The sequence below is a fragment of the Mustela erminea genome, chromosome X, assembly GCF_009829155.1.
Source record: "Mustela erminea isolate mMusErm1 chromosome X, mMusErm1.Pri, whole genome shotgun sequence".
NCBI lineage: Eukaryota > Metazoa > Chordata > Mammalia > Carnivora > Mustelidae > Mustela > Mustela erminea.
In genome coordinates, this window is record NC_045635.1 from 92,767,508 (window position 1) to 92,792,837 (window position 25,330).

General features: G+C 40.5%; 1 protein-coding gene across 5 annotated transcripts in view; it reads right to left on the reverse strand.

Annotated features, from left to right (window-relative positions):
- Positions 1 to 25,330, reverse strand: part of DCX (doublecortin) — a 108,512-nt gene that overhangs the window by 79,262 nt on the left and 3,920 nt on the right. For all 5 annotated transcript variants that reach the window (XM_032330829.1, XM_032330828.1, XM_032330827.1 and 2 more), the window contains exon 3: positions 18,449 to 18,789. In XM_032330829.1, coding sequence (XP_032186720.1) covers positions 18,449 to 18,789 — 341 coding nt within the window. The remainder of the gene's footprint in view (positions 1 to 18,448; positions 18,790 to 25,330) is intronic.

The following is a 25,330-nucleotide window of genomic DNA, read 5'->3' on the forward strand; positions in this document are numbered from 1 at the left end:
TTTCAAATCCACTGAACCACTCTCCTGAACCTTATTACTAGTGTTATTTATAGCAATGGTTCTCAGAACCTGACAAACATCACACACAAAGATTGTTGGGACCCAGATTGCTTTGGATTTGGTAGATTCAGGGTGTGAACCAAGAATCTGTATTTCTACCAAGTTCCCAGGTAATACCAATATTGCTGGCCCAGGGACCGCATGCTTAGAACCACTACCTTATAGCTTGGTTTGGTCTTCTGGACAGCAGCATCAGTACCACTTGGGAGCTTGTCAGAAATGTAAAATCTTGAATAAACTTTGAGGAGAACCAGAGAATAATGAGTCTAGTTGTTTCATGACCTGGTTGTTCATCAGAATCATTAGGGGGAGCTTCGAAATAGACAGTCTCAGGCCCTTCACCCTGGAAATTCCACTTCCCAAGTGATTCTGATTCACAGGCAATTTTGGGAAACATTGCTCTCGACTACTTATATTCTTACATATTTGGGTTTTGTTTTGTTTATTTTTTTAGAGATGGACAGGGGGTGGGGGCAGAGGGAGAGAGAGAATCCCAAGCAGCCTCCATACCCAGCATGGGGCCTGATGTGGGTCTCAATCTCATAACCCCCAGATCATGACCTGGGCTGAAATCAAGACTCCAGTGCTAAACTAACTGAGCCATCCAGGAGTCCCTATCCCAACATATTTTTTATTACAACTGCCCCATCTTCTCTACACTCACCCCCACATCTTATCTTCCCAGCAATTTCCCCAAGGGGCAAATGAACCCAGGAGAGAAGCATTTTACTGAGCTTCCAAAAAGCCTTTAGAAATGGGTAGTTTCTCAGATACATGACTCAAGCATTGCTTTTGAAAAAAATAATATTCTAGATCCTGGGGTAGGCCAAAAGATCTAAGGAGTGTCAGACGGGATCTACTGGGGAGATAGATCTAACACATTAAAAGAATCACAAAACAGTGAACAATAAACACTCTCGTATTCTCAGTATAATAAATATTGAAATAAGGTATCTGAACTGGAGTAGTCCAGAAAGCTTCCCTACAACAGGGGTGGGCAGTGGGCCTGCATAATAAAATGATCTAGCATTTTTGTCTCTCAGACAAAGAGCAAACATATGTCAAAAATAGAGGGTAAATGGGGGAATTAGAATATGCACTTTATACCCAACCTCACAGGCTTGTTTGGAAGGCCCAATGACAAAGAGTGGATCTGATAAATAACGAAAAGTTAGGATTGGGGAAATATGTCTTGAATAGAAATCACCCTGGCTTTTCATCCTCTGCAAAGCGAAGCACCTTTAAGTTCAATGCAAGCCAAAGTCCCTCAAGCCAGGAGCAAGTGAAGACCCTTGTAAGCAAAAATGCCTGGTAGCACACTGAAATTTCCAAACCTCATCCATCTGCTTCCAGGCATGACCACACTCCAAATAGATAATGTAGCTAGAAAGATGCTAGAACTATGCTAAACAACACTTCCTGCTATGGCTCCACATTTACAAAACACTTATGTTTCTTCTCAAGAAAATGTGAATTTTTAGGGCAATGTAGGCCCCCCTTTATTTACCAAGAATGCAAACCAATAATCCATATCTTAGCTTTCAGAATGGAACATTTACTTGTTTGCTAACTTGGGGAGACTTGGAAAATAAAAGAGAATGCAAGTTTCATCCATTGTCCTTCTTAGCATAATTTCATGATGAAGAGGATGTTTTGCCCAGTTGCCAATTAATACTTTCTTGTTCTGTTGGTATGATAATCTCTTACAAATGAATGATGTTCTATGTTATACAAAGCACTTTCACAGATATTTTGATACCTAAGGTCCCTTTACCTCTAAAATTTTGTGGTCACGTATTATCCTTCTAATGGTCCCATGAAATAGGTTGAACAAAGTTCCTCAACCCACTCTGGGCCTCAGTTTATCTGTCTATAAAATTCACTATAAAATGAAAGGGCTGTGATATAACATTGGTTTTCAACCTTGGCTGAACACTGACTTTCCTGGGGAGATTTTGAAAATGCTGAAAAGGATGCCGGAGTCCAGTTTCAAAGATTTTTCACGTAATTGGTATGGGGTCAGGCCTGAACACTGGGCCCTCTAAAAGTTCTCCAGGTGTTTCTCATGGGCATCCAGGACTGAAACCCAGCAGACCAAATGAGGTGTAAGGTCTCTCCCATCCCTCAAATTCTGAATCCAGATGTCATTTGTACTTTACAGATAAGGGAACAGAGGCACAGAGAGGTTAATAACTTAATGGGAAATGCTAAGTCAGTTGTAAGGTAGCAGATAGAGCCTATGTCTTTCTACTCCAAAGCTCAGACCTCTGTTTCAGGCAACTTTGAGTCTGTTTAATGTCCAAACCTGTATGGTCCTTAACCCAGACTTTGCCCTGTGTATCTTTATGTTCAGAAATCCAGCATTTCAGAAATATCACTCTCAAGCTATTGGGCTTCTTCTGTTGAGTTCACCATACACTCTCGTCCATTAGAAGATCTTTCCAAATTAGCCTCAACATGGCCTTGATCTAAGTATGCATGCCTTCTTTTAGTACTTACTACTCACTAAGCTATCCTTCACTCATTCATCCATTCATTCAACATCTGTATTGGATACATAACATATCCTAGGCACTGTTCTAGGTCCTGAGGACACATCCATAAACAAGCCAATGCCTCTGCTCCCAGCAGATGTTTGTACGTTTCTCTGCAAGATTAAAGAGTTTATTCTAGGTATGGCATATGTCTTCTTAACTAGATTATAAGCACCTCAAGACTAGATACTCTGTTTTCTGGTACTTATTTAAAGTGCCCCAAAGTGCCTTGTATAATACCAATAACAAATGTCTCTAATGATTATAAAGAACTCTCAGAGTCAGTTATCCTTAACAGAAACTACAATTAAGAAACACTGATAAATCATAAAGATGGGGCATTTTGTTTATTCCATATGTTATTATGAAAACTTACTGATATCTGAGATTCTTATTAATGGAGAGTTATTTCTAGACATCAACAGGAAGCAGTTTAAGCTAGCCTATTTGGGAACTTCCAGATTTGAGTTATGGAATCATAGAACTTTACATATAGACAGGACTAAAGTGCATACAGTGTTTGCTGTGTGGAAAGGAACCCTTAATATGCTCTATAAAAGTAGAAACCAAGACCCAGTGAGGGGCAGTGGTTTACTCTAAATTACCCAGCTATTTAGTGGCAGAGAAGAAGTCTCTAGGTCCCTTGCCCAAAGGTCTTCTCCATTATTCCTGCCTTTATTTCAGGAGTTAGCAAATATTTTCTATAAAGGGCCACGCCTTCAGACTCCAGACTGAAACATTAACCTTCCTTTCGGTTTCTTGCCTACCAGCCTGCCTGCGTAGTTCAGATTTTACAGGCCCCACAATCACCTGGGCCCATATATATACACATACATACACACATACATACATACATATATGTGTATGTATGTGTGTGTGTATATAGATATGTAGATATATATATAGAGAGAGAGAGAGAAATATAAAGGAGATACATATATAGATATCGACATAGATATATAGATATTGATATAGATTTATATCGATATCTATATATTGATATATATCTGTATCGATATCTATATATATATCTCCTTTATATTTCTCTAGATATATAGATCTAGATCTAGATCTATATATATATCTCCTCTTTCTTCTGTTTCTCTAAAAAACACTGGCTAACACAGGCCATATAATAAATATATTGGGCTTTATGGTCCCCAATGGTCTCTGTTGCTTATTTTTCTTCTTTTTTAGACATATACATAGTTTTCTGACCCTTGATCTATTTTATTTTGAGTAATAAAAAATCAAGTTCTCCTTTGTATTCCAAAGGAAAGTTTCTTAGATACTGCAAACTCTGATCAGCCTTAATTCTAATGCTATTTCACTCTTGCTTTGTATCCCCACTAGTTCTCCCTTGTGTGAAGATTTCCAGAGTCTGTATCTTTGCATTTATGCTGTATGTGTTACATACACAAACCCAGCTACCCTACACCATTCTGTTCTACTTCAGGCTAGGTCTTGACAAGGGCAAGGGCAGTATGGAGCAAATACTGTCATCCTTGAAAGCCACATTCAGCTGGGGGGAAGGAAACATATTGATTTAAACAGATTTTTTGCTTTACAAGAAGGGAGGGAAAAAGATTGCTCAATCTGACCTCAAGGTCTCAACCAGGTCCCTGAGGAGTAACCAAACCCCATACCACTCAGTGAACTGAGCAAAAGCCAGGACTGTTAAGCCAAGTGGTGTGGCGGGGGAGTCTGGGAATGTTTTAGCCTGTCCAGTGACAGCTATTTCCCCTGGAGTCAGAGCCCTAGCCCAAGCCCTAGACTCAGCTGGAGGAAAATCAGAAAACCAGGGTAGCTATGTAAAGTAAACCCCATGAGGGGGGGACCCCTCTGTATTTTTACCTTCTATGTCAGTTCATCCCCAATTCCAGCCACTACCAACTTCCAGGTGAGGCTTATTGGTAGACCTTTAGCCAACATACTCTTTAGCAGCCAACATAACAGCAGCAGGAGCATTCAGAACCCCATTTAGCTGTTGCTAAAGAAGATTGTGGTAGAGGTGTCTATATTAACTGCCACTAAAAACAGACATGAATTAAAACAAGCCCCCACCCTGATTCCTCTGGATGAGCTGTAGTAATATATCTCATTGCTAATCAGCTTTCATACCCCTTTTTCCTCAACTGCAACTTCAGCCTGGAAATGAATTATACCATTCATCAGTCCCAGAAGTCTCTCCTCGAAGACGATGAGGAAGCAGACCCCACTTCCCAATTCTGAGTCCATCAAGCCAGGTGAAATCCTAACTACTGACAGCATTTTATCATGTTTTGCACTGGAGATGAAATTTGGTTGGAACCCAATTCAGGGTCTTACTTGCTACTTCTCAACTAATCGTTGGGAAGTCTAAGTAACTACTGCTCTCTTGATCTGAATCCTGAGTCACGGCATTCTTATTCACTGATTGGCTCCCATGAGCTCATGACCAGCCCAGGAAACAACCCAGTATATCCACTGCAGATTATCCATTATGCACAGTGGCACAGAGTCTGGGGCCCACCATACTTCTATGGACCTATAAAAATGATTTCATTTCTTTTAAAATCAGAAAAAAAACACTTAGTTGAAGAAAACGTTTACATGTATAACATTAATATATTCTTCTTTATACCAACACAGTAGAAAATTATTATTATTACTATCATTATTATTATTATTATTATTATTATTATTATTTTAGTGGAGGAATGGGTCCACAAAGGCAAAAGTACCTAGAGCCAACAGAAGTCATGATGCATCTGTAAGTATATCAATTATTCCTTAAGATCCAAAATCTATAGGGCAGGATGGTCCATTTGAGAACCCATACTTCTTTTAATCAGGGGAGTCCCTGGGAAAGCACAAATATCAATTCCCAGCAGTCCACAAGCCAAACACTTGGAACTCCAAGCAAGGCAAGGCTCCATCCTTTTTGCAAACAGCAAGAGGAAATTCACCTATCAACTGCCATATTAAATAAACTGTGGAGTCAAAGACTGCCAGAGGGAAGCTTTTTATCAAGGCTGTAATGTCTCTGGTGAGTAAGACCAGAAATGTCCTGACATATAAATATTTATATACGACTTCATCAGATGAGACAGTCAATACTTAAAAGAAACAGGGGCATAGGCATGCATATGCAGACACAAAGAGATTTCAATAGGTACTAGTCTCTGGCCCAAAACTTCTTGCAAAGGATATTATCATGCTGGGTGAGCCATTCAGACTCCTAGGGTCTACCAAATTGTTACCAGGTGGAGAAGCTTGGACTTGGTGCAAAAGAAAGTATGAAGTGTACATCTATGGAAAACACTACTTATGGCAGTTGAGTCTAATTAGTAAACCTGTCTCTGATTCCTCCAGTGAGACAGCACAACTTGGGGTAGTGGGAGGGGTGCTGGTTTTCATAGGACTAAATCTACTGTGAAGGATCTAAACGGGCAATGCATCTCGCCTTCCTGCACCCTTACTAACACTGTGGTTGGAGAAGCCCAAATTTAATGCCTGTAGTCAAAAGGATTCTCTTAACCTCTTACAACTTGGGTGAGGGTGGGGCAGCTCTTATAACATCTGCTAGAGAAATCTCCCCTTCTGATCAGTTTCCCCTTTTCTCTCTAAAGTCTGTATCAGGATAGCTGCTCTCAAACACGCACCCCCCCCCCCACCGCCACCACCACAAATGAATAGGTGTTACTTTGGTGGTGATGGTGGATACTTTAGCAATAAAGCTCCTCTTGCCCCAGTTTATCACCCCTGTCAAAATATAATGGTGCCTGTTTTCTTTCCATTTAATTATCCCTCTGGGCCTTGAAGGGATTTTTTTTTTCTTTTCAAGATTTTCTAATTAAAATGCAAATAAATACCCAAGGCAGAGGGCAATGATTCCCAAAGTGCATTCTACCATATGGTCACTGTTTTTTGTTTTGTTTTGGTTTGGTTTTTTGTTTTAAAGGTTTGGTGTTCAGACAAATTTGGGGAACACTGGACTACACAAAATCAATTGAGTTTCTTTACAGAGGGTTTATGGGAGGTTTTTTCCTAAGAGGGGAATATACTATGCAATGTTACTAAACTTATTTGATCAAAGAACTTTTGATTGGACTAGTATTACATGTGACACAGTTTTGGGAAATGTGTTCTAAACTGATAGGATCTAACATGATAGTGAGGATTGATTTATGAGAGCTTTGCCAATTGAATCCATAAACTGAGATCAAGGCTCTGAGAAAAATCAGACTCCAAAAAAGAACTGATTTATCTGGGTATGGAGCTTTAAGTTATACTGTAGGTTGGAACACAATTGGACAAATGACTAGCTTTGCCTAGTAAAATGCGTATATGACATAAGCTATTTCAGAATGGCATTTTAGCAACCATGTCTAACACAAGAGCTAGCAGAGAGTAATGCCCTAGGAAGATAGGATACTGGACAGGCAAGTTATGATAGATCTGGAGCATGGGAAGTGACCAAGAATCATCATATCCCACAGCCTGACCCAGTCATAACTATCTGCTTGGTTGCCTCTGAGGTCTTCCTGAGCCAGGCCCTGCCCTCTGATCTGTTTCTGGCAATAATCACTGTCAATCAGATAACCTGGATTTGATTGGCTTCATGGCCTAAATATTCACCTGAAACAGACCTTGTCTGCCACGTTTAAAACAGCTGCACACTCTTACCATAAATTCTTAACTTCTCTGGACCTATCTTCATCTAGCTCTCCATGGCTCTAACAGTTCCTAGGCTTTTCCTCCTACCCATCCCTTTAACGTAAATATTCCCATCGTCTAGTGCAAAAGGGGAAGTTAGATTATAAGAATGAGAAGGATTTGCTATATACTTGCTGGCTTGAAGATGGAGAGAGCTATGTGAGAAGGATGTGAGTAGCCTCTACAAGCTGGAAATGGCTCCCAGCTAACAACCAGCAGGGAAAAGGGGACCTCAGACCAACAGATCCAAGGAACTTAATTCTGACAAAAAAAACTGAATGAGCCTGGAACTGGATTCATCCAAGAACCTCCAGATGAAAGCTTAGCCTATCTGACATCTTGACTTCAAGTCTGTGAAACCCTAATCAGAGAACCCAACCAGGTCTGTTTTAACTCTGACCTATAGAACTGTGAAGTAATAAATGGATGCTGTTCTCAGCTACTATGTTTGTGGTAATTTATTACGTAGCAGTAGAAAATTAATACGTATCCAAATTCAATTAATCACAAAGCTTTCCAGTTACTACCTCCCAAATATTTCTTGAATCTGTTCTCTCTTTTTCTATGTCCATTACTACTGCCTGAGTTTGGATTCTTCTATTCTCCTTCCTGTACCATACAACACAGCCTCCTACTTGGCCTCCCTACTGGCCTTGTCTTCCTCAAATCCAAAGCAAAAGAGTGATTTACCCAAACTGCTAATCTGATTATGTCATTCTTTTGCTTAAAATCCTTCAGTGGCAGGACCCCTGTGTGGCTTAACTGGTTAAGTGTCTGACTTCTAGCTCAGGTCATGATCTTAGGGTCCTGGGATAGAGCCCAGGGTCTTGCTCCCACTTAGCAGAAAGTATGCTTCTCCCTCTCCCTTTGTCACTTCCCCCAACTCCTGTTCTCTCTCTCTCAAATAAATAAATAAGCAAAATCTATGAATGAATTAATGAATAAATAAATAAATAAAATCCTTCAGTGGCTCCTCGCCCTACAGGATGACATCCAAGCTCTGTATCATGGTTTACAAGGTTGTTTCTGTACCTTGACTTTGACATCCTCTCAGCTGCATCTTCTGCCACATATACCTTGCTGTTTATCCTGCAACACAGGGTTTCTCAACCATAACGCTATTGAGATTTTGGATCAGATCATTCTTTGCTATGGAGAGCTGTTCTGTACATTGTAAGTAAGATGCTTAGCAGCATCCCTGCCCCCCACCAACTAGTTGCCAATAGTCCCCAACACCAATTCATGACAACCAAAAATGTCTCTAGACATTGCTGAATGGCTCCTGGGGTGAAAACTGCCCTGGTTGAAGATCATGAGGGACATGCTGTGGTTCCCTACACAGCTGAGTATTTTTTCAGGGACTAATTGGTATCACAATAGCTGGAAAGGGTATGGTTTATGATATCAAGAATAAAAGTATTCTAAATCTAGGAAAAATATACCGGGATTCTGGAATCCCATTTGATATACTTTTTTATTTTTTAAATTTTTTTATTAATTATTTTTGTTAACATATAATGTATTATTAGCCCCAGGGGTACATGTCTGTGAATTGTCAGGCTTACACACTTCACAGCACTCATCATAGCACATACCCTCCCCAATGTCCATCACCCAACCACCCTTTTAAAGTTAAGTAATTTTGGTGGTTTGAGGGTAGTCTGTGACTCTTGCTACTAGGACTCCCTTCTATTTAGAAGACATCTTTGATTCTGGAGAATTAGAAGGGCTAGGAAGGGACTAAGATAAATGGAAATGACTTCTTCGTATTTACTCTAGCTTTAAGAAAACTTATGAAAGGGACATTCATGTTTCCTTCTATATTGTTTAGGCAAGAACTGTGGGCCAAATCTCTACACAGAAAGAAGAGTGAATTGTTTGAAGCACCCCTTGCAGAACATGTTTTAGGAACATGGGCTTTTAGGGGACAGGAGAAACCCCAGCACCAATAATTCCATTACTAGGTATGTATTTTAAAGAAATGAAGATATAGGTCCACACAAAAAGTTATACACAAATGTTCATAGCAGCATTATTATTATTTTTTTTTTTTAGAGAGAGAGGTCACAAGTAGGCAGAGAGACAGACAGAGAGAGGGGGAAGCAGGCTCCCTGCTAAGCAGAGAGCCCGATGCGGGGCTCGATCCCAGGACCCTGAGATCATGACCTGAGCCTAAGGCAGAGGCTTTAACCCACTGAGCCACCCAGGTGCCCCTCATAGCAGCATTATTAAAATAGCGCAAAGATGGAAATAACTCAAATATTCATCAACCAGTGAATGGATAAATAAAATGCAGTAAATCCATGCAATGGAATATTATTCATTCATAAAAAGGAATGAAATCCGGATACATGCTACAATATGGCTGGGCCCTGAAAATGTACGCTGAGTGAAAGAAGCCAGTCACCAAAGAAACTACATGTTGCATGACTTATTTATATTAAATGTCCAGAAAAGGAAAATCTAGAGATACAGAAAATAGATTAGAGGTTGCTTAGGGCTGGTGGGGCTATGGGGTACGGGGTGGGTAGCTAAAAGGTACAGAATTTTTTTTCAGATGATAAAAATGTTTTTTTTTTTTTTAATTTGACAGACAGAGATTACAGTAGGCAGAGAGGCAGGCAGAGAGAGAGAGGAGGAAGCAGGCTTCCCACTGAGCAGAGAGCCTGATGTGGGGCTTGATCCCAGGACCCCGGGATCATGACCTGAGCCGAAGGCAGAGGCTTAACCCACTGAGCCACCCAGGTGCCCCAGATGATAAAAATGTTTTAAAATTAACTGGTGATGCTTGTACATATCTATGAATATATTAAAAATTATGAATTGTACATGTTGAATGGGTGAAGTATATGGTATGTAAATTATATCTCAATTAATCTATTACTGAAAAAGTAACCCAAGCAGTTCAGGGCCTTTCCCTACATCTCCTGCTCCAATCCTGCTTAGCACCACTCTAAAGGAATAGGACATGGGCAAAGTAAGTCTGGTTGGGTCTGGGATGTGAAAGTCAGTAGTCTAGAGCATGACAGGAGACACTGCCAAAGAACAATGGTTCCTTTTATCTTCTTTTTCTACGTAATGAGGCTTAGTCAGCCTCATTGCTATAGCAGGGGTCTTGGAGTGAGTTAGTATTTCAGAGCATCTGTACAGGAGAAGCTTCCATGCTGTTAGTTTACATCCACAGCTCCTGGAAGTTCTAGAAAACTTCAGAGTAGTTGGCTGCTAACTTTTGATGCCAGGATACCTCCCCCCCGTCCAGATAGGAGAATATGGGCTATTGCTATTTCTAGGCATCATATTAAACTCAAAATTGTTTTTAAAAAACTGTCTTCTCTTTTCAATAGATCATGCTGGAAAAATTAGTTATACTAATTAATAAACAAATTAATAAACAAATGCCCCTAACACACACACCAAAATGAACCTTGACCCTTACCTCACACCATACACAAAACTGAACTCAAAATGGATCACATACCTAAATATAAGAGATAAAACTGTAAAACTTCTAGAAGAAAACATGGTAGAAAATTTTGAGCACCGTGAGTTATTAGCTATGATACCAATGCATACTGCATAAAAGAAAAATTAATAAAAAATTATGAATTAGACTTCATCAAAATGAAACAAATGCTCTTGAAAAGTTAAGAGAGTCATTCAAAAGATAAAAAGACATGCTACAGACTGGGAGAAAACATTTGCAAATTGCATATGTGATAAGGGACTTGTATCCAGAATATATAAAGAATTCTTATAATCCAATAATAAGGAAACAGATAACTCAATGTAAAAATGGTCAAAAGATCTAAATAGACATTTTTCAAAAGAAGATGTACAAATGTCCAATAAGCATGTGAAAACATATTTGGTATCATTAGTTATTAGGGAAAGACAAAAGAAAACCACAATGAGATACCACTTCACACCCACTAGGGTGACACCAATAGAGGCAGACAATAAACAGTGTTGTTGGCAAGGATGTGGAGAAAACAGAATTCTCATTCATTGCTGATAAGGATGTAAAATGGTGATGCTACTTTAGAAAACATTTTGGCAGTTCCTTAAAGTTCTAAACATACAACCCAGCAATAACACTTCTAGATGTTTACCCAAGATAAATGAAGTCCACATAAAAAGCTGAACATGAATGTTCACAGCAGCATCATTCATAATAACCAGAAGGTGGAAACAGCCCAAATGGCCATCAACTAATGAATTAATAAATAAAACAAGATATTTTCATACAATGGAATATTATTCATCCCTAACAAGTAATGGAGTACTGCTATGATACGACATGATGAAACTTGAAAACATGCTAAGGAGTAAACCACAATAAATCACTTTATTTTATGATTCCATTTATAATGAATGTCCAGAATGGGCAAAACTGCAGAGACAGAAAGTAGATAAGAGATTTACTAGGGATGGGACAGTTGGGGATTGAAGCATGATGTCCACAGGGAGTACTGTGTGTGTGTGTGTGTGTGTGTGTGTGTGTGTGTGTGTGTGGTGATGAGATGAAACTGTTCTAAAACTGACTGTGATAATGCATGCACAACTATGTGAATATGCTAAAGACCACTGGATTGTACACTTAAAATGGGTAAATTGTATGGTATTGGAATTTTATCTCAGTAAGCGTATTTTCAAAGCTGCATTTGGAGACAATGCTTTTCTTCCCACTTTAAGGAAATGACAACAGTGAGAAGGATGAAAAGAGTGAATGATAAGAGGCTAGTTACTTCAATGGCTGGCCATAGAAAAATCTTCATCCCTGGGTCAGTCTCCACTTGATGATCCTCTTCAGTTTACTCAAGAAATAGCTCTGATGTTAACTTTCCCTAACAGCAGTGATCCAGCACTGAAAATGGCACCACGGTGGTGGAGACACCTTAATCATGGCACTGTCAAATGCCTGTCACAATTTTGGCAGGCTGGCTTTTAGCTTGTATTGTTTTATGATTCCTCCACCCTCTACTCCTCATGTCATCCACTGGAAAGAAAAAGAGGTCAAAGCAAAAATTTTAAGTTTGAAAATATTCTTTGGTCAAGCTATCACAGAATTTGCAAGAAAGATCTGAAATTGAGAATGGCACAAATACTGTAGGGATCATTCTAGGACACAACATACCCACCCAAGTGAGTAGTACATCACATCGGAGATCCTGGGAGCACAGAGAATTGAAGGTCATTGAGAAGACTAGTGCCTTGAAAAATATCTAGATGGAAACAACACCGTGAGATAAATACTCTGTTCTCATGAAGCTAGAAGTACTCTTAAAGGTCATGTACATATCTCAAAACCTAAGACCTGGAGAAGAGATGTGATTGGCCCCATATCACATGGTTAGTGGAGAGCTGAGTGACTACTAGAACTCAGGTCTCTGAATCTAAGTTTAGGGCTCCTTCCGTAGGCTGAATGTTGGATATCAACAGACTAGTCAGTGTGGGAGACTGGAATTTTATGCCAAAGCTCTTGAAGGAAATGGCCAAGCCCCACTTCACTCCTCAGAGCCAAGAGCATCTCACCAACAATAAAACCCAAAGAGGATAAATTACTGAAGAAATAACCAATTGCCAAGCTACACTTAGTCCTTTCTTTCCTGAAGTATGGCATAATTGTTTTTTGGCTACCACCATCACATTCTCTCTTTTAAAGCACAGAATCTACCTCAGTGTGAGACACCTTGATGTACACACTACATATGGCAAGGTAGTTTGCAAACTGTCTCCTTTCAAAGAGCCCAGCCTGGCTTCCCATATTTGCTCTTTTATACTTCATGCTCAGGCCAGTCTTCTCAAAGTCTGTCTCCAGGAATTGAATCTGTAGAAGGTTGGGGAAGGGGGGATCTTTTGATAAGACAAACATCATCTTTCCAGCCTTCACTGGCTCAAGAGAAAGACAAGGGTAAATGACCTCCATCTTGGGGCATAATTTATGGCCACATGGCCTTTTAGATTGAGCCCAATGTTGGCTGAAAGTCATAACACTAGGAGGAGGGAGAGGTTGGCTTTGGGAGAGTTGGAGGCCAGGGAATCTAAGTAAGACCAGATGTGGCTGGAGGGGGCAGAGATGATGGGGGATTGGCTACACAAGCAAAATAAAGACATATTCACCTTGAGAAATGCACTCAACATTTTCAAGGTTAAATCCATCTTGTCTTCCTGTATTTTCTGTGATTGCCTTTGTGCTTGCAGCACTCAGTTATTTAGTTAAGCAAGATGGAGCAAGTTTTTTTCTGGAATACTTAACAGCCACTCAAACATCCTCTGTGCTCTCATTTTTCCTCTTTCATTATCTTATGGTTCAAAACATTTCGTAAAACTCCTGTTCTAGCTTCCAAGGCTATGGGTAATCTTGGAATCGGCTTAAAACCCTTTCACATTATTCTGAGACCTACAATTCCCCATCCAAGTAGTTGGTACTAGAAAGACAGAGACAGAGACATAAAATAAATTCACCCAATTTAAAACTGGCCTAACAAAGCTGACACACATACTAACGGCCATATTTATCACTTGGGCATGCGTCTTGAGGCAATGATAAATCTTTGACTGCACAGACCTTGGATGTGGACAAAACTGAGACCAGAGATGTCAATAAGTGTAGCATGAATATGGATGGGGTGCAGACCAGCTGCACCCCTGTTTAAGATGCCAAAAAGCTCAGAGTCTATTATTAAAGCTCTGCATCTCTAATGGAAGCACCATGCTCTGTGCTTCACAGAAATGAATTTAAGGTTAGACTACAGAGCTACTACTATCAAGTTAACCAGGAATTTGGGTTCTAGTTTTTATGCACCCATAACCTTTAAGCATAAACATGTGGCCTGCTTATAGAAATTAATATTTGGATAATTTTGTCAACACACTGCAACAACCACTCCAGCTGCCAAAGAATAAAAGAACAACCTCACCAGAGAATTAAAAATATGCATCATCATCTAGACCTTCATATCTTCCCTGATCTCCTGGAAATCCATTACAGCCCACGGGAGTAGCAAGGGTGTTGCCAGCTACTCATTTCATTAGCAACTCCTTTAGGTGAGGAATAAATTGAGACCCCTTTGTATTAATGATGGTTAGTTTCCCTGTCTACACAGAACCCAAATATCTCAGAGGCAATGGGTAAGGAAATCTGTTTTCCATACTGACAAAACTTAAGCCCTAAAAAGATCAAGGGCTCCAAAAGCCATCCAGACAAAATAAAAACAGAGAGAAAGAGATGACAGTCCTGTCTGCAGATTCCCCATCAATCCTCGTAAGCCCATCAATCAAATGGCACACACAAGGACAGAAGCAACAGCAAATCTGGAATCATCAACTGGGCTGTTTTAACTGATCATTATTTAAACAATGAGGCAGAAAACCACGTGATTTTTGTCTACTGGGGATCTGATCAGAACAAGGCCAAAATGAAGTGATGGTCTTGATTTCATGATTAAAATGTTCCATAACAAAGAGCCTTGACTGTGCATTGTCCTTTCTGCCTAGTGCCACATTTAGCCAAATACAGACATGGACTATCTAAGCAAGTCCAAGCCATTGCAACACATGGGCCTTCAGCCTGCATGGAGGAAGATTTTATTCCCAAGCAGCAAGAATACCCACCAGTAATCAAAGTGACTGACAGGTGTTAACATTAGAGATGTCATTACCAGTATTGGGGAATGGGCTGGGCTCCAAAATTTTGAGTTTGGCTAACTTTCAGTATATTCAGCACCTATTTTGTAATTAGTAGGTTTGTCCCTGTACCCCCAAATTTTGTTATTTAATGTCCTTGCTGTAACCGCACAACGATGTTTGATTTGTGGGTTACCCCATGCATACCAATCTTACCAGTGAGGTTAGGGTAGTTAGTTCCTAATCATTCAGCATCTTCCGTAAACAGCATTTCCTCATGTGCTCTGTAGAATATATATATATATACATACATATATGTATATATATATATATTCTATAAAAAAGGTTTGTGGTTAAATAAAATTGGGAAATCCTGGGTCTAAATTAAATGGGTTTCCTTCCTGCAGGACTTCTCAGAACATTTAATGTGCCAACGAGCACTGTGAATCTCTAAGAAAGGCATATAATTTGCAGCATTTCACCACATTATTTGACCACAGAACTGTTTTATGAAAAGCTGCTGGGGAGCAGGAGATGGGGACAATTTTTAGAATATACTCTGGAAAATGTTGTCTTAAAGGTCTGCCCTCCATGATTTCCAAGTAAGTAACAAATAGGAAGGAGCTCCCCAGGGGCAATACACACTCCTTTGGAAGTCTCCTATCTTTTCTGATGGACGAAGGATAGTGTTTGGGGCATTGAGAACAGAGGGCTTCTCAGGACATCTCAGAACATCTATCTGAGCCATGTGAGAAACTCTTTGTCAGTCCATTCAATCAACAATCACATATAGAGATTCCAAGGGGCACCTGGGTGGCTCAGTGGGTTAAGCCTCTGCCTTCATCTCAGGTCATGATCTCAGGGTCCTGGGATCGAACCCCGCAAGGGGCTCTCTGCTCAGCAGGGAGACTGCTTCCCCCCTCTCTCTCTGCCTGCCTCTCTGCCTACTTGTGATCTCTCTCTGTCAAATAAATACATTTTTAAAAAATCACATATAGAGATTCCACAACATATCAGCAGCTGAGCATTAAAAAAAAAAAAGTTTGAGACTGCTTTAACTTTGCACAGTGAAGACAGAGCTTACAGAGATAATAAGATATTAAAAACAGGCCTTAAAAGATAACCCCAGGGGTCCAAGTAGGCAGAGGGAGACTTTTTTTTTCAGGGAGGGGTGAGGGGCAGAGGGAAAGAAAGAGGGAGAATCTTAAGCAGGCTCCACGCCCAGTGCAGAGGCCAACATAAGGCTCGATCTGAGATCATGACCTGACCCAAAAATCAGTAGACTCTTAACCAATTGAGACACCCAAGCACCCCCAGAGGGAGATATTTTAATGAGAATGAACTATATAGAGAGGATGCCTGCCAAGACATTGTTCTGCTCCCCTGAGCACTGTTTCACAATGTTTCTATACACACATTATGTCATACATTGACATTTTGTAATGTGCTCCCCAAAGAAATGGGAGTCAGTGCTTGAAGGAGTTGGAGAAAACGTGCTGTTCTGTGTGGCTTGCTGTAGGATGAAAATCCACCCATCACTGGACTGGGAGAGAGGGATGTTGCTTCATTTAACCTTAAGAGCAACCCCAGAACGCCAAGATGTGGTATATTGCTACAAAGTATTGGAAATTCATTCTAAGAATGACGGCGGTAAAGTGGAGGGGAAAGAAATATTGTTTATTGATATATATGTAAATTGTTTATCAACTTACATATTTTGTATCATTTAATGATGAATTAATTGTATGCATACATATTTACATCTTGTGTTTTAATTTACAGAGTGCTTTCATATCCATTATTTCTTTTGATCTTCAGTAGAATTCTGCGAGCTTGAGTAGTGCAGGTGTGACCAGCCCCTTTGCACAGAGAAGCAGAAGGCTTCGGATAGTTAAGTGATTAGCCCAAGGTCACACAGTAAGTTGCAATATTAATACTAGAAACCAAGTCTTCAGATTCCCAGTCTTATGTCCTTGATTTGTGTTTGTCATACATTACTTCAAGAGACTGAAAGTATAGAGAAGTAAACTTATGCTCAATATAAGGTGAATCTTTCTAAAACTCACAGCTTTACAACAGTGGACTAAGCTGAAATGGTTATAGAGTATACCCTTGCCATAAGCAAGAGATTAAATATCATGGCTTCTCAGGTCCCTGTCAATGCTAATATCCAGTGATCCTAAAATTCCTAGGTTCTATTTCTCCAAGATGAGGTTTCCAGTGATTAAACCTATTCCTGGGAAGCTCCTATTTATTATATACCTGGTCCTCAGGAAAGAGATACTCTTTGAGAGATGCTGAGGAGTTCAGACTTTTCCCACTGTGGGTAAATTCATTGCTTTGGTACAACACACACAAATTACATACAACCAATGCTTCCAGGTGTTGCTCAGATCACAAAATGAGGAACAGATAGAGGTCCCAAATTTAGAAATGTTCTCACATACCTGAGTTTGAGTTTTACCAGAAATGTAAAATCTTGAAACACCACGGTCTATGTCAGAAATTTTCGGAGGAGCCATAGTTCTGCATTTGAACACTCATCAGTCACACTGATGCATGGAGTCTGCTTCTTTAGAATCTATCTAGTTGTTCAAACACCAAAAATATTTTAAGGGGTAGAAAGTATGGACTGATAATAATCCACAGTTGTCTTCTCTGATGGGAGACCAGGATTCCCTTTGGAGCCACCAGAACCAGCCACTGTTCCAATTCCTTTGGAACGTATTTTGTCATACAATTACAGCTCCCTATGCTCAAGAGAATGGTGCATCTGTCTGATGGAGATGCCTGGCTGCATTCTTTCCCAGATATTAATATAGGTGGCACTTTAGTAGCATAACCAATGACATGAAGAACCTGATTTGGAGAGGAACAGATGGCAGCATCTTTCTTGGGCTAATTTTAGGATCCTGAAATAGTCCCTTTCTCACACAAAACCATCAGTGGAACCAAATTAAGACAGCTATGTCACATGGAAAAGGGAGAAAGAAAAAACGTGGTCTAGTGTGAAGCAAAGACAACGAACCCAACACTTCAGTGCTCCCCCTGTATCTGAGTCCTTTCATCAACTATGAGGGGTTATTTCAACCTCTTTTCACCAGAATGGACCCTGAACACAAACAAGAGACTGCCTCAGAAGAAAGGAGCCAACAAATCTTATTTTGAATCATATGCATCGAATGATCAAGGTTGCATTGCATAATAGCTACACTACTATTCATAAGAATGTGTAGGACCTAGATTTTAGGTCCTCTGCTTAGCAGACCAGAAATTTGAGGTTAAGTGACCATTCAACTTGAAAAGACAGAAGCAGAATGAATTTCAAAGTCTCAGACATATGGTCCATTGCTTGGTCTGCTGAAAAGACCTTTCTTCCCAGGGCGATTTAAAATATCAGGTAGCGATAATGGAGATGGAGGAAGAGCCCCCCCCCCCAACCCACCCAAAAATGATGCCTCAGGTACAGGGTGGTCATCCAGGTATCTGGCACAACTGAGAAGAAGAGTACTTTGAAAAAAAGTGCTTACCTGTTTTCCATCCAGTGTGTAGAGTTTTTTGACAACCCCAGTCTCCAGCTTGATGGCTTCAGTGATATCAGTGAGGACTTGCTCAAAAGAGTGGGCTGTCTTCTTGTTCAGAAGCACACGTACAGCCTTCCGAGGCTTCACCCCACTGCGGATGATGGTCACCAGCTTGGGGCGTACAAAGTCCTTGTTCTCTCTGGCCTGGGCACTATTGCTGCTAGCCAGGGACTGGGGGGCTTTCATATTGGCAGAAGTCTTCACGTTGACAGACCAGTTGGGATTGACATTCTTGGTGTACTCCACCTTTTTAAAGAAGTTGTCTGAGGAACAAACGTAGCTTTCCCCTAAGGGAAGAAATAAGTGGTAATTAGTTGAATAGCAGATACTTGGACTATTCTAATCAAACTAATGCACACTGACCTTGGAGTAGGACTTTTGGATATATGGTGATAGTAACCAACTGTAGGCAAAATTTCTAGTTGGACCGTCTCTCTAACAACTCACCTCATTTCAAATTCAAGGGCAAGTCATCAGCAAAACATTCTTCATTACAATGGCATACCTAAGTTGACAATGCTATAAAGCTAAGGGTTTCAAGGACAATGAACACATCTAAATATAATCGAATAAACCAGGTTCTTAAGCTTTGTAGGATTTTATTGCAGTTGAAATGCCTATGTCAGTTTCTCAGATGTTTGTTAATATCTAGGAGGCATTACTGGAGTGTTTTTAACATGTCTCTATTTCTTAATGTTCCTGTCCTGTTTCTGAACTCACAGCCCCATTCCATGGTTATAGTATAAACCAAAGAGAACTCTCAGAATGAATACAGTTTATTCCAAGTTAAAGTGACCCAAGTGTCCTTGCATATTGGGCATAGAGTTCATATTTGTCAAGAAGCCAGATTGTCCTTTGCACAGAGTATATGGCTAAGTAGTAGAATACTGAAATGTGAAATGTGTGTGTGTGTGTGTGTGTGTGTGTGTGTGTGTGTGTGGTGATTATATATACGTGATGTATGTGTGTATAGTTGTGTCCTTTACTGCTCACCTCCAAACCCAAGTGGAAAAACTATTTAAATAACAACATGCACACACACACACACACACACCGCTGCTTGTGTTTGCAAATCTAGTCATTTCTTGAGAAATACTTTCCTCTGTTTCCACCACCCAACCCTCATCTTTCCATTTTCCTAAACACTACACCCTCGATCTGTGTGTTCAAGGCCATCTTCACCAGGGCTCACCCTTGACTGCCACAAGTAATGAGGTGGAGTTGTGAGAATACATTATACAGCCAGATTTATGGATTGGAGGAATCTAGTATAATTTTCACATTTACCTTGGGCTGGAGGAAATGACTAATACAGCGGAAGAAACACAGGGGCCAGAGGCAAGGGGCAGGAGCGGGGGATTAGACACCTGGAACTAGAAGCTAGAGAAAAGAGGAAGAGAGGTAGGCTCAGCCTGGGGGAGAGAGAGTATTGGAAAATGTTTCGTAAAACACATTAGCCTCAAGGTATACAGAAGTTCATCCAGAGGTTGAGCTGCAGAAAACTAGTGTGAGTTAATCAGGCTTAACTCATCAGTAATAACTCTAAATAAATAAGTAAGTGAACCCTGGCCAGGGCAAAGAAAGCATTAAATACAATTATAATCTGATGGCTCTTCCTTTGGTCTCAGCAGGAGAACCACACGGGGACATTCAGAAGCACTGGGTTGATAATTCACTCCTTTTGCAAATATCGATTGCTTTGCTGTAGCACCAAATCCTTTAAGTTGTGTTAATTAATAAATTTCTCAGTTAGTGAGGAGAGAAGATTTAGTCAGATTCTCTAGGGCACTTTTGTGGACATTTATGTGTATGTGTGAAGGGGAAGGGTGAAGGGCTTCCAACACTGCCCTGAGTCCCAGAGGCTATTAGTCTTCTGTCTTGACAGGATCAAGGGATGGTTTATAGGTGAACATGGGCATCCTCTCCCACTTGGTGCACATGTGCGTGTGCGCACACACACAGACACACACACACACCCCTCTGGGATGGAGTAGTCAAAGAACTCAGCCAAAAGAAACCCTAATTTCTCTGGCTCCCTTGCTGGCTAATCCAACCTAACCCAAGTGATTAGAGGCTAGGGTCTTTAGTTTGTGACTTAAAAGGGTGAAGGGGGCCTTTAAATTCCATCTATTCACAGCCAATATCCCCTACACCCTAGAAATGGCCCCTCACATTAGCATGCCACCAGATTCACAGGTACCTTCCAAGAGGCCAGTGCCTTTGAGTCAGATGTTTTCCATAACTTGTCAAGTACTTTAAGACTCTGACAACTGGTAGTGTAGAAATGTGTGAGGCTATATATTTATGATTTCACTCATCTACAGTCTCCTCTAGAGAGTCAGCTGTGTAGCCCTATTGGGACTCCAGACGTATTTTGCTCCCATCTCTTAAACCTCTTAAGCCTCTGAACTATGAGTATGATTAAGCACTCCCAGATGAAAATGAACATGATGGCAGACAGCTATAGTATCATATGGCACCAGGAACTTTCCGGAGGGCCCAGCTCTCAGCCAAATCTATGAACAGTACATTTTAGTCTCTCCATTCTCTCCTTTTGGCCCCAATATGGAATAATGGAAAAAGAACAGCTGATGTGATGTCAGTAGGAATGGGGTCTCCAATACACAGTTGTGTGTCCTTGGGCAAGTTACCTAACCTCTCCTGGCTTCAGTTGCTAGTCTGCAAAGTAAGAATGATAATAACAGTACCTACCTCACAAGGTGGGAGCGAGGCCCAAATCAGATGGTGGCTAGCAAGTGCTGATCCCAGAGCCTGGTGCACGGTAAGCACTTGATAAGACCCACCTCTCGTTATCATTAAACCCCTAATCTGAAGGAATGGAGAGAGAACAAGAAAGAAAGAGGAAGGAGGAAAGGAGGAAGAAAGGGCTGAGAGAAAGGAAATTAAAAGAGGAGGAGCGAAAGCCCAAGGAAAGAAAAGAGAAAGAAGCAAAGGCAGCCATCTTGGAACTGAGCTATGATGGTTGCATAGTATGACCACTGCCCAGGCCTCAAAGATAAGAATTTCCTGCTGGTTAAGAGGAAGTGTCTGGTTGCTGAAAATGCCATACCCAGGAGCTCAATGGTTAACCCCAGCGAAGCCACTTGCTGCCACTGCCGATGCACACTGAGGGCAGGATATTTTGTAAGACTTTATTTTTTTTAGGGCCATTCTAGGTTCACAGCAAAATTAAGGGTAAGGGGCAGAGATTTCCCACATGACCCCTGTCCTCACACACGCATAGCCTGCCCTGTAATCAAGCAGCCCCTACCAGAGGGCGGGATATTTATGGCAGTTGAGGGCAGCATCTTGGGGAATCAGACAGACCTGAATTCTTGTCCCAATCAGGTCTTTATGAGCAATGTGACCTCAGGGAAATCACTTAATATCTGAGTCCCAGCTTTTCCATCATCAAATTGAAGGTATTACACTAAGTGACATCTCAGTCCCCTTCCAGCCCTAAAGGTATATAAGAAGGAATTTTCTTCTCTTTTCCAACCCCAGAAGGCAGTAGAAGGTAAAGTTATTACGGTCATTAAATGTTAAAGAAATAGGTGTCTACTACTGAGGACTCTCCACTTGTACTACTAGAAAGACATCAAAGGCACTCCTTCTCTAGACCAAGGCCTCCTTGTTCTGATTTTGCAAACATCTGCAATGTCTGCTGCCAGAGCTCCATGCTTCCTGCACGCCCAGCTCCCTGGCACTTGGAGCTGGATGAGGTGTGTTTCAACATTACACAGCTGGGTTCCCATCCTGCCACAGCATCCAAGGGCCACTTCCCACCCATAGAGAGCCTAGAAGGCAAGCTAGCTTCAGAAGCAAGCAAGGCGACAATTGGCTGGAACTGACAATCTGCTTCAGGATGAGGGGGTAAGGAAATGAAGTCATGGAAGTACAGCTGAAAGTGCAGGAAGGGAGCAAGCTGTGGGCTCAAGATGATCTAATGTCTACCTCCATTCACTTTCAGTAGGCCCCATTTTCAAAAACATTTAACGCATTCATGTTTCCTCAGTGCAGAAACACTTCTGACTGGGCTTCCTCCTCTTTGCCAGGGTTTCCTCACTCAAGAAGGAAAATATTAAATAATATTTTATTGTATCCTCATATCTATTAATGATGTGTCTCTCTCCCAGGTATCTTTAAATCCTTCTCCTTGGCGATGTGCCTGCTTTAGTAGCTAAAGGATAAATTAGTGGGAGGGTGGTTTCATCTCATCTCATCTCTTTTCAAATGAGATATGGCAAAGGAACTGGATCATAACTAGTGTCACCATTCAACTCAGATTTTCCAACAAGACAGTCCCAGTTGGAAATATTCTGTCCCATGGTCCATGTAATAATGCTCAAAACAGTACCCCTAAGATTGATATAGGTACTCACAAACAAGGAACTGGGGAAAGAATTGGGCAGGAAAGGAAGGAGAATGACTTAGAGATGGAAGACTAAGCAACACAAAAGGGAAAGTCATTGGTGGGTTTCATTCATTGACCCACTGGGAATATGACTAATACATATATGATCATAGCCTTCATGGCTTCACTGACTCTTTGTGTACCTAAGGAGCTGTGGAAAAGCTGATGTAAATAACCTGATTTGGGCCCAAAACTTTCCCCTTTTGACTTTCAGTATCTAACAGACAGTAGACTAGAGGTATTAGACAAGGAGTATCACAGGCCAGAGTGATTATTAACCCATTGTTTTTTATTTCATTTTATTTTAGTCTAAATATTTAACAAAGTGGCCATTTGAAAACAGTATGTTCTATGCTCCATCATTCCTTTAAGATCTAGAAAACAAAAAAGCAAAACAAAATAAAGGCCTTCTGTACTCCTAGGAACTCCCACCACTGTAGTTATCTGAAAGGAACCTCAAGATCACCTAATCCAGTATTTCTCAAGTTTAAGTGCTCATAAGAATCATCTGGGAACATTTATAAAAAGACAGATTTGGGAGCCCTAACCCTGGAGATTTTGATTCAGTAGATCTGAGGTGTGACCCAGGAACTGATATTTTTCCAAGTCTCTGAAAGTTTGTGAAAGGCAGCCAGGTTTGGGAACCTCTGGCCATTCCAACCCCTCACTAGCATCATCATTACTTTTTTTTTACATCACTAACAACAATACCTTGTAGCTATAGTTACAATGTAGTTATAGTAACAATACCTTGTAGCTATAGTTTTACCTTGTCAGTATGTTTTTCTATCTATTTCTCATTATATCCTCTCAACCACCCTGATAGATAATGAAGGCAGGTGTTACTAATCTCTTTCTACATATAAGAGTATTACAACAGGGACACAAGATGTGGCCTATACATGCAATGGAATGTTATTCCTCCATAAAAGGGAAAAAAGTGCTGATACAAGGCACAACACAGATAACCCTTGAAAACATTTTTCTAAGGGAAGGAAGCCAATCACAAAAGACCACATGATGTATAATTCAGTTTATATAAAATGTCCATAATAGGCAAATCTATAGAGACATAAAATAGGTAGGTTGTTGCCTAGGGTTGGAGACAATGAGGGAAATGGGCAGTGACAGCTAATTGGTAAAATCTGGGTGAATAAAATGATCTAAAATTAGATTACAATGATAGTTGTACCACTTGGTAAATTTTCTAAAAATCATTGAATTGTACACTTAAATGGGTGATTTTTATGTTACACAAATTATACCTTAAAATGGTTGTTTTCTTCAAAAATGCTGTTTTGAAAAAGAGAAGGTTATTCACAGTGATGATAAGGACAGACTTATGGTCATGTCGTTAGCAAGCTATAAACAAGGACAACTCAACAGTCATAGATACCCTTTACTGAGTGTTACTCTATGCCAGGAATAATAGTACACTTCATGCTCATAGTCTTATTTAATCCTCAATTAGTTATTTCCACTTTACACATGAAAAACTGAGGCTCGAGGAGTCTAACTGGTTTCCCCCAAATCACACGAGCTAGCAAGTGGCAGATCTTGGATTGACAATTTGATTCCAAGGATTTCTTTTCCTGTGATAACCTTCTGCCTCTATGACTAGAACCCACTAACTCAGATTTTTCATCAGGAATCTTTCCAAACTTTTCCAGTGCGAAGTCTCTTGGTGAGCAGTGTGTATGAATGTCTTTAATCTTTCATTCAACCTCTTCCAATGGTGAACAAGGTGAGGGACTTTTCTCCTCCACTTCCTAGAAGGGAAGTTCCAAAGGACAAAACAGGAGAGAAAAGACCCTTTCCCTCTTTATCTTGCTTATCCAAGTACCCTTTCCCATCTGACTCTGCAACAGTGGGAAAATGGGTCACATTTCTCAACACTAGCCTAGGGATACCTCAGAATTTCCTTGACTGCATGAGCAGTACTCAAGATTGGGAGGGGGTTGAGGGCCACTACAGCTTGTGGTTGTAAATGCTATATGAATAAATCCAACTGAAACTTATTTACGTTCTATATAACCCAGGATGTACTACCATGCATCCAAGGGAGGAATCCAATGTAGCAGGACTCCAAAGTGTCAGAAGAAATGGTGCAGTCTTCAAAATTACATTTATTATCTATACTGAACTGAGATTATCACAACACACACACACACACACACACATCCAGGAAGAAGAAAAAGCAGTATCAAGGACTTGTCCCTGAGCAAGGTATGTTTAAAAAAATGGATTTGTGGGGGGAGATGTGTGCATGATACTTCTCATATATCAGACACAAGAACATTCTAATTCCTACTCTGAATACAATGTCCCTGGGTTCAGAATTCTGCCCTGGCATCTGTCACGGTCTTTAAAAAATCACAGCTAGGGAAAATGAGGACACACTGGGTGATTCAAGG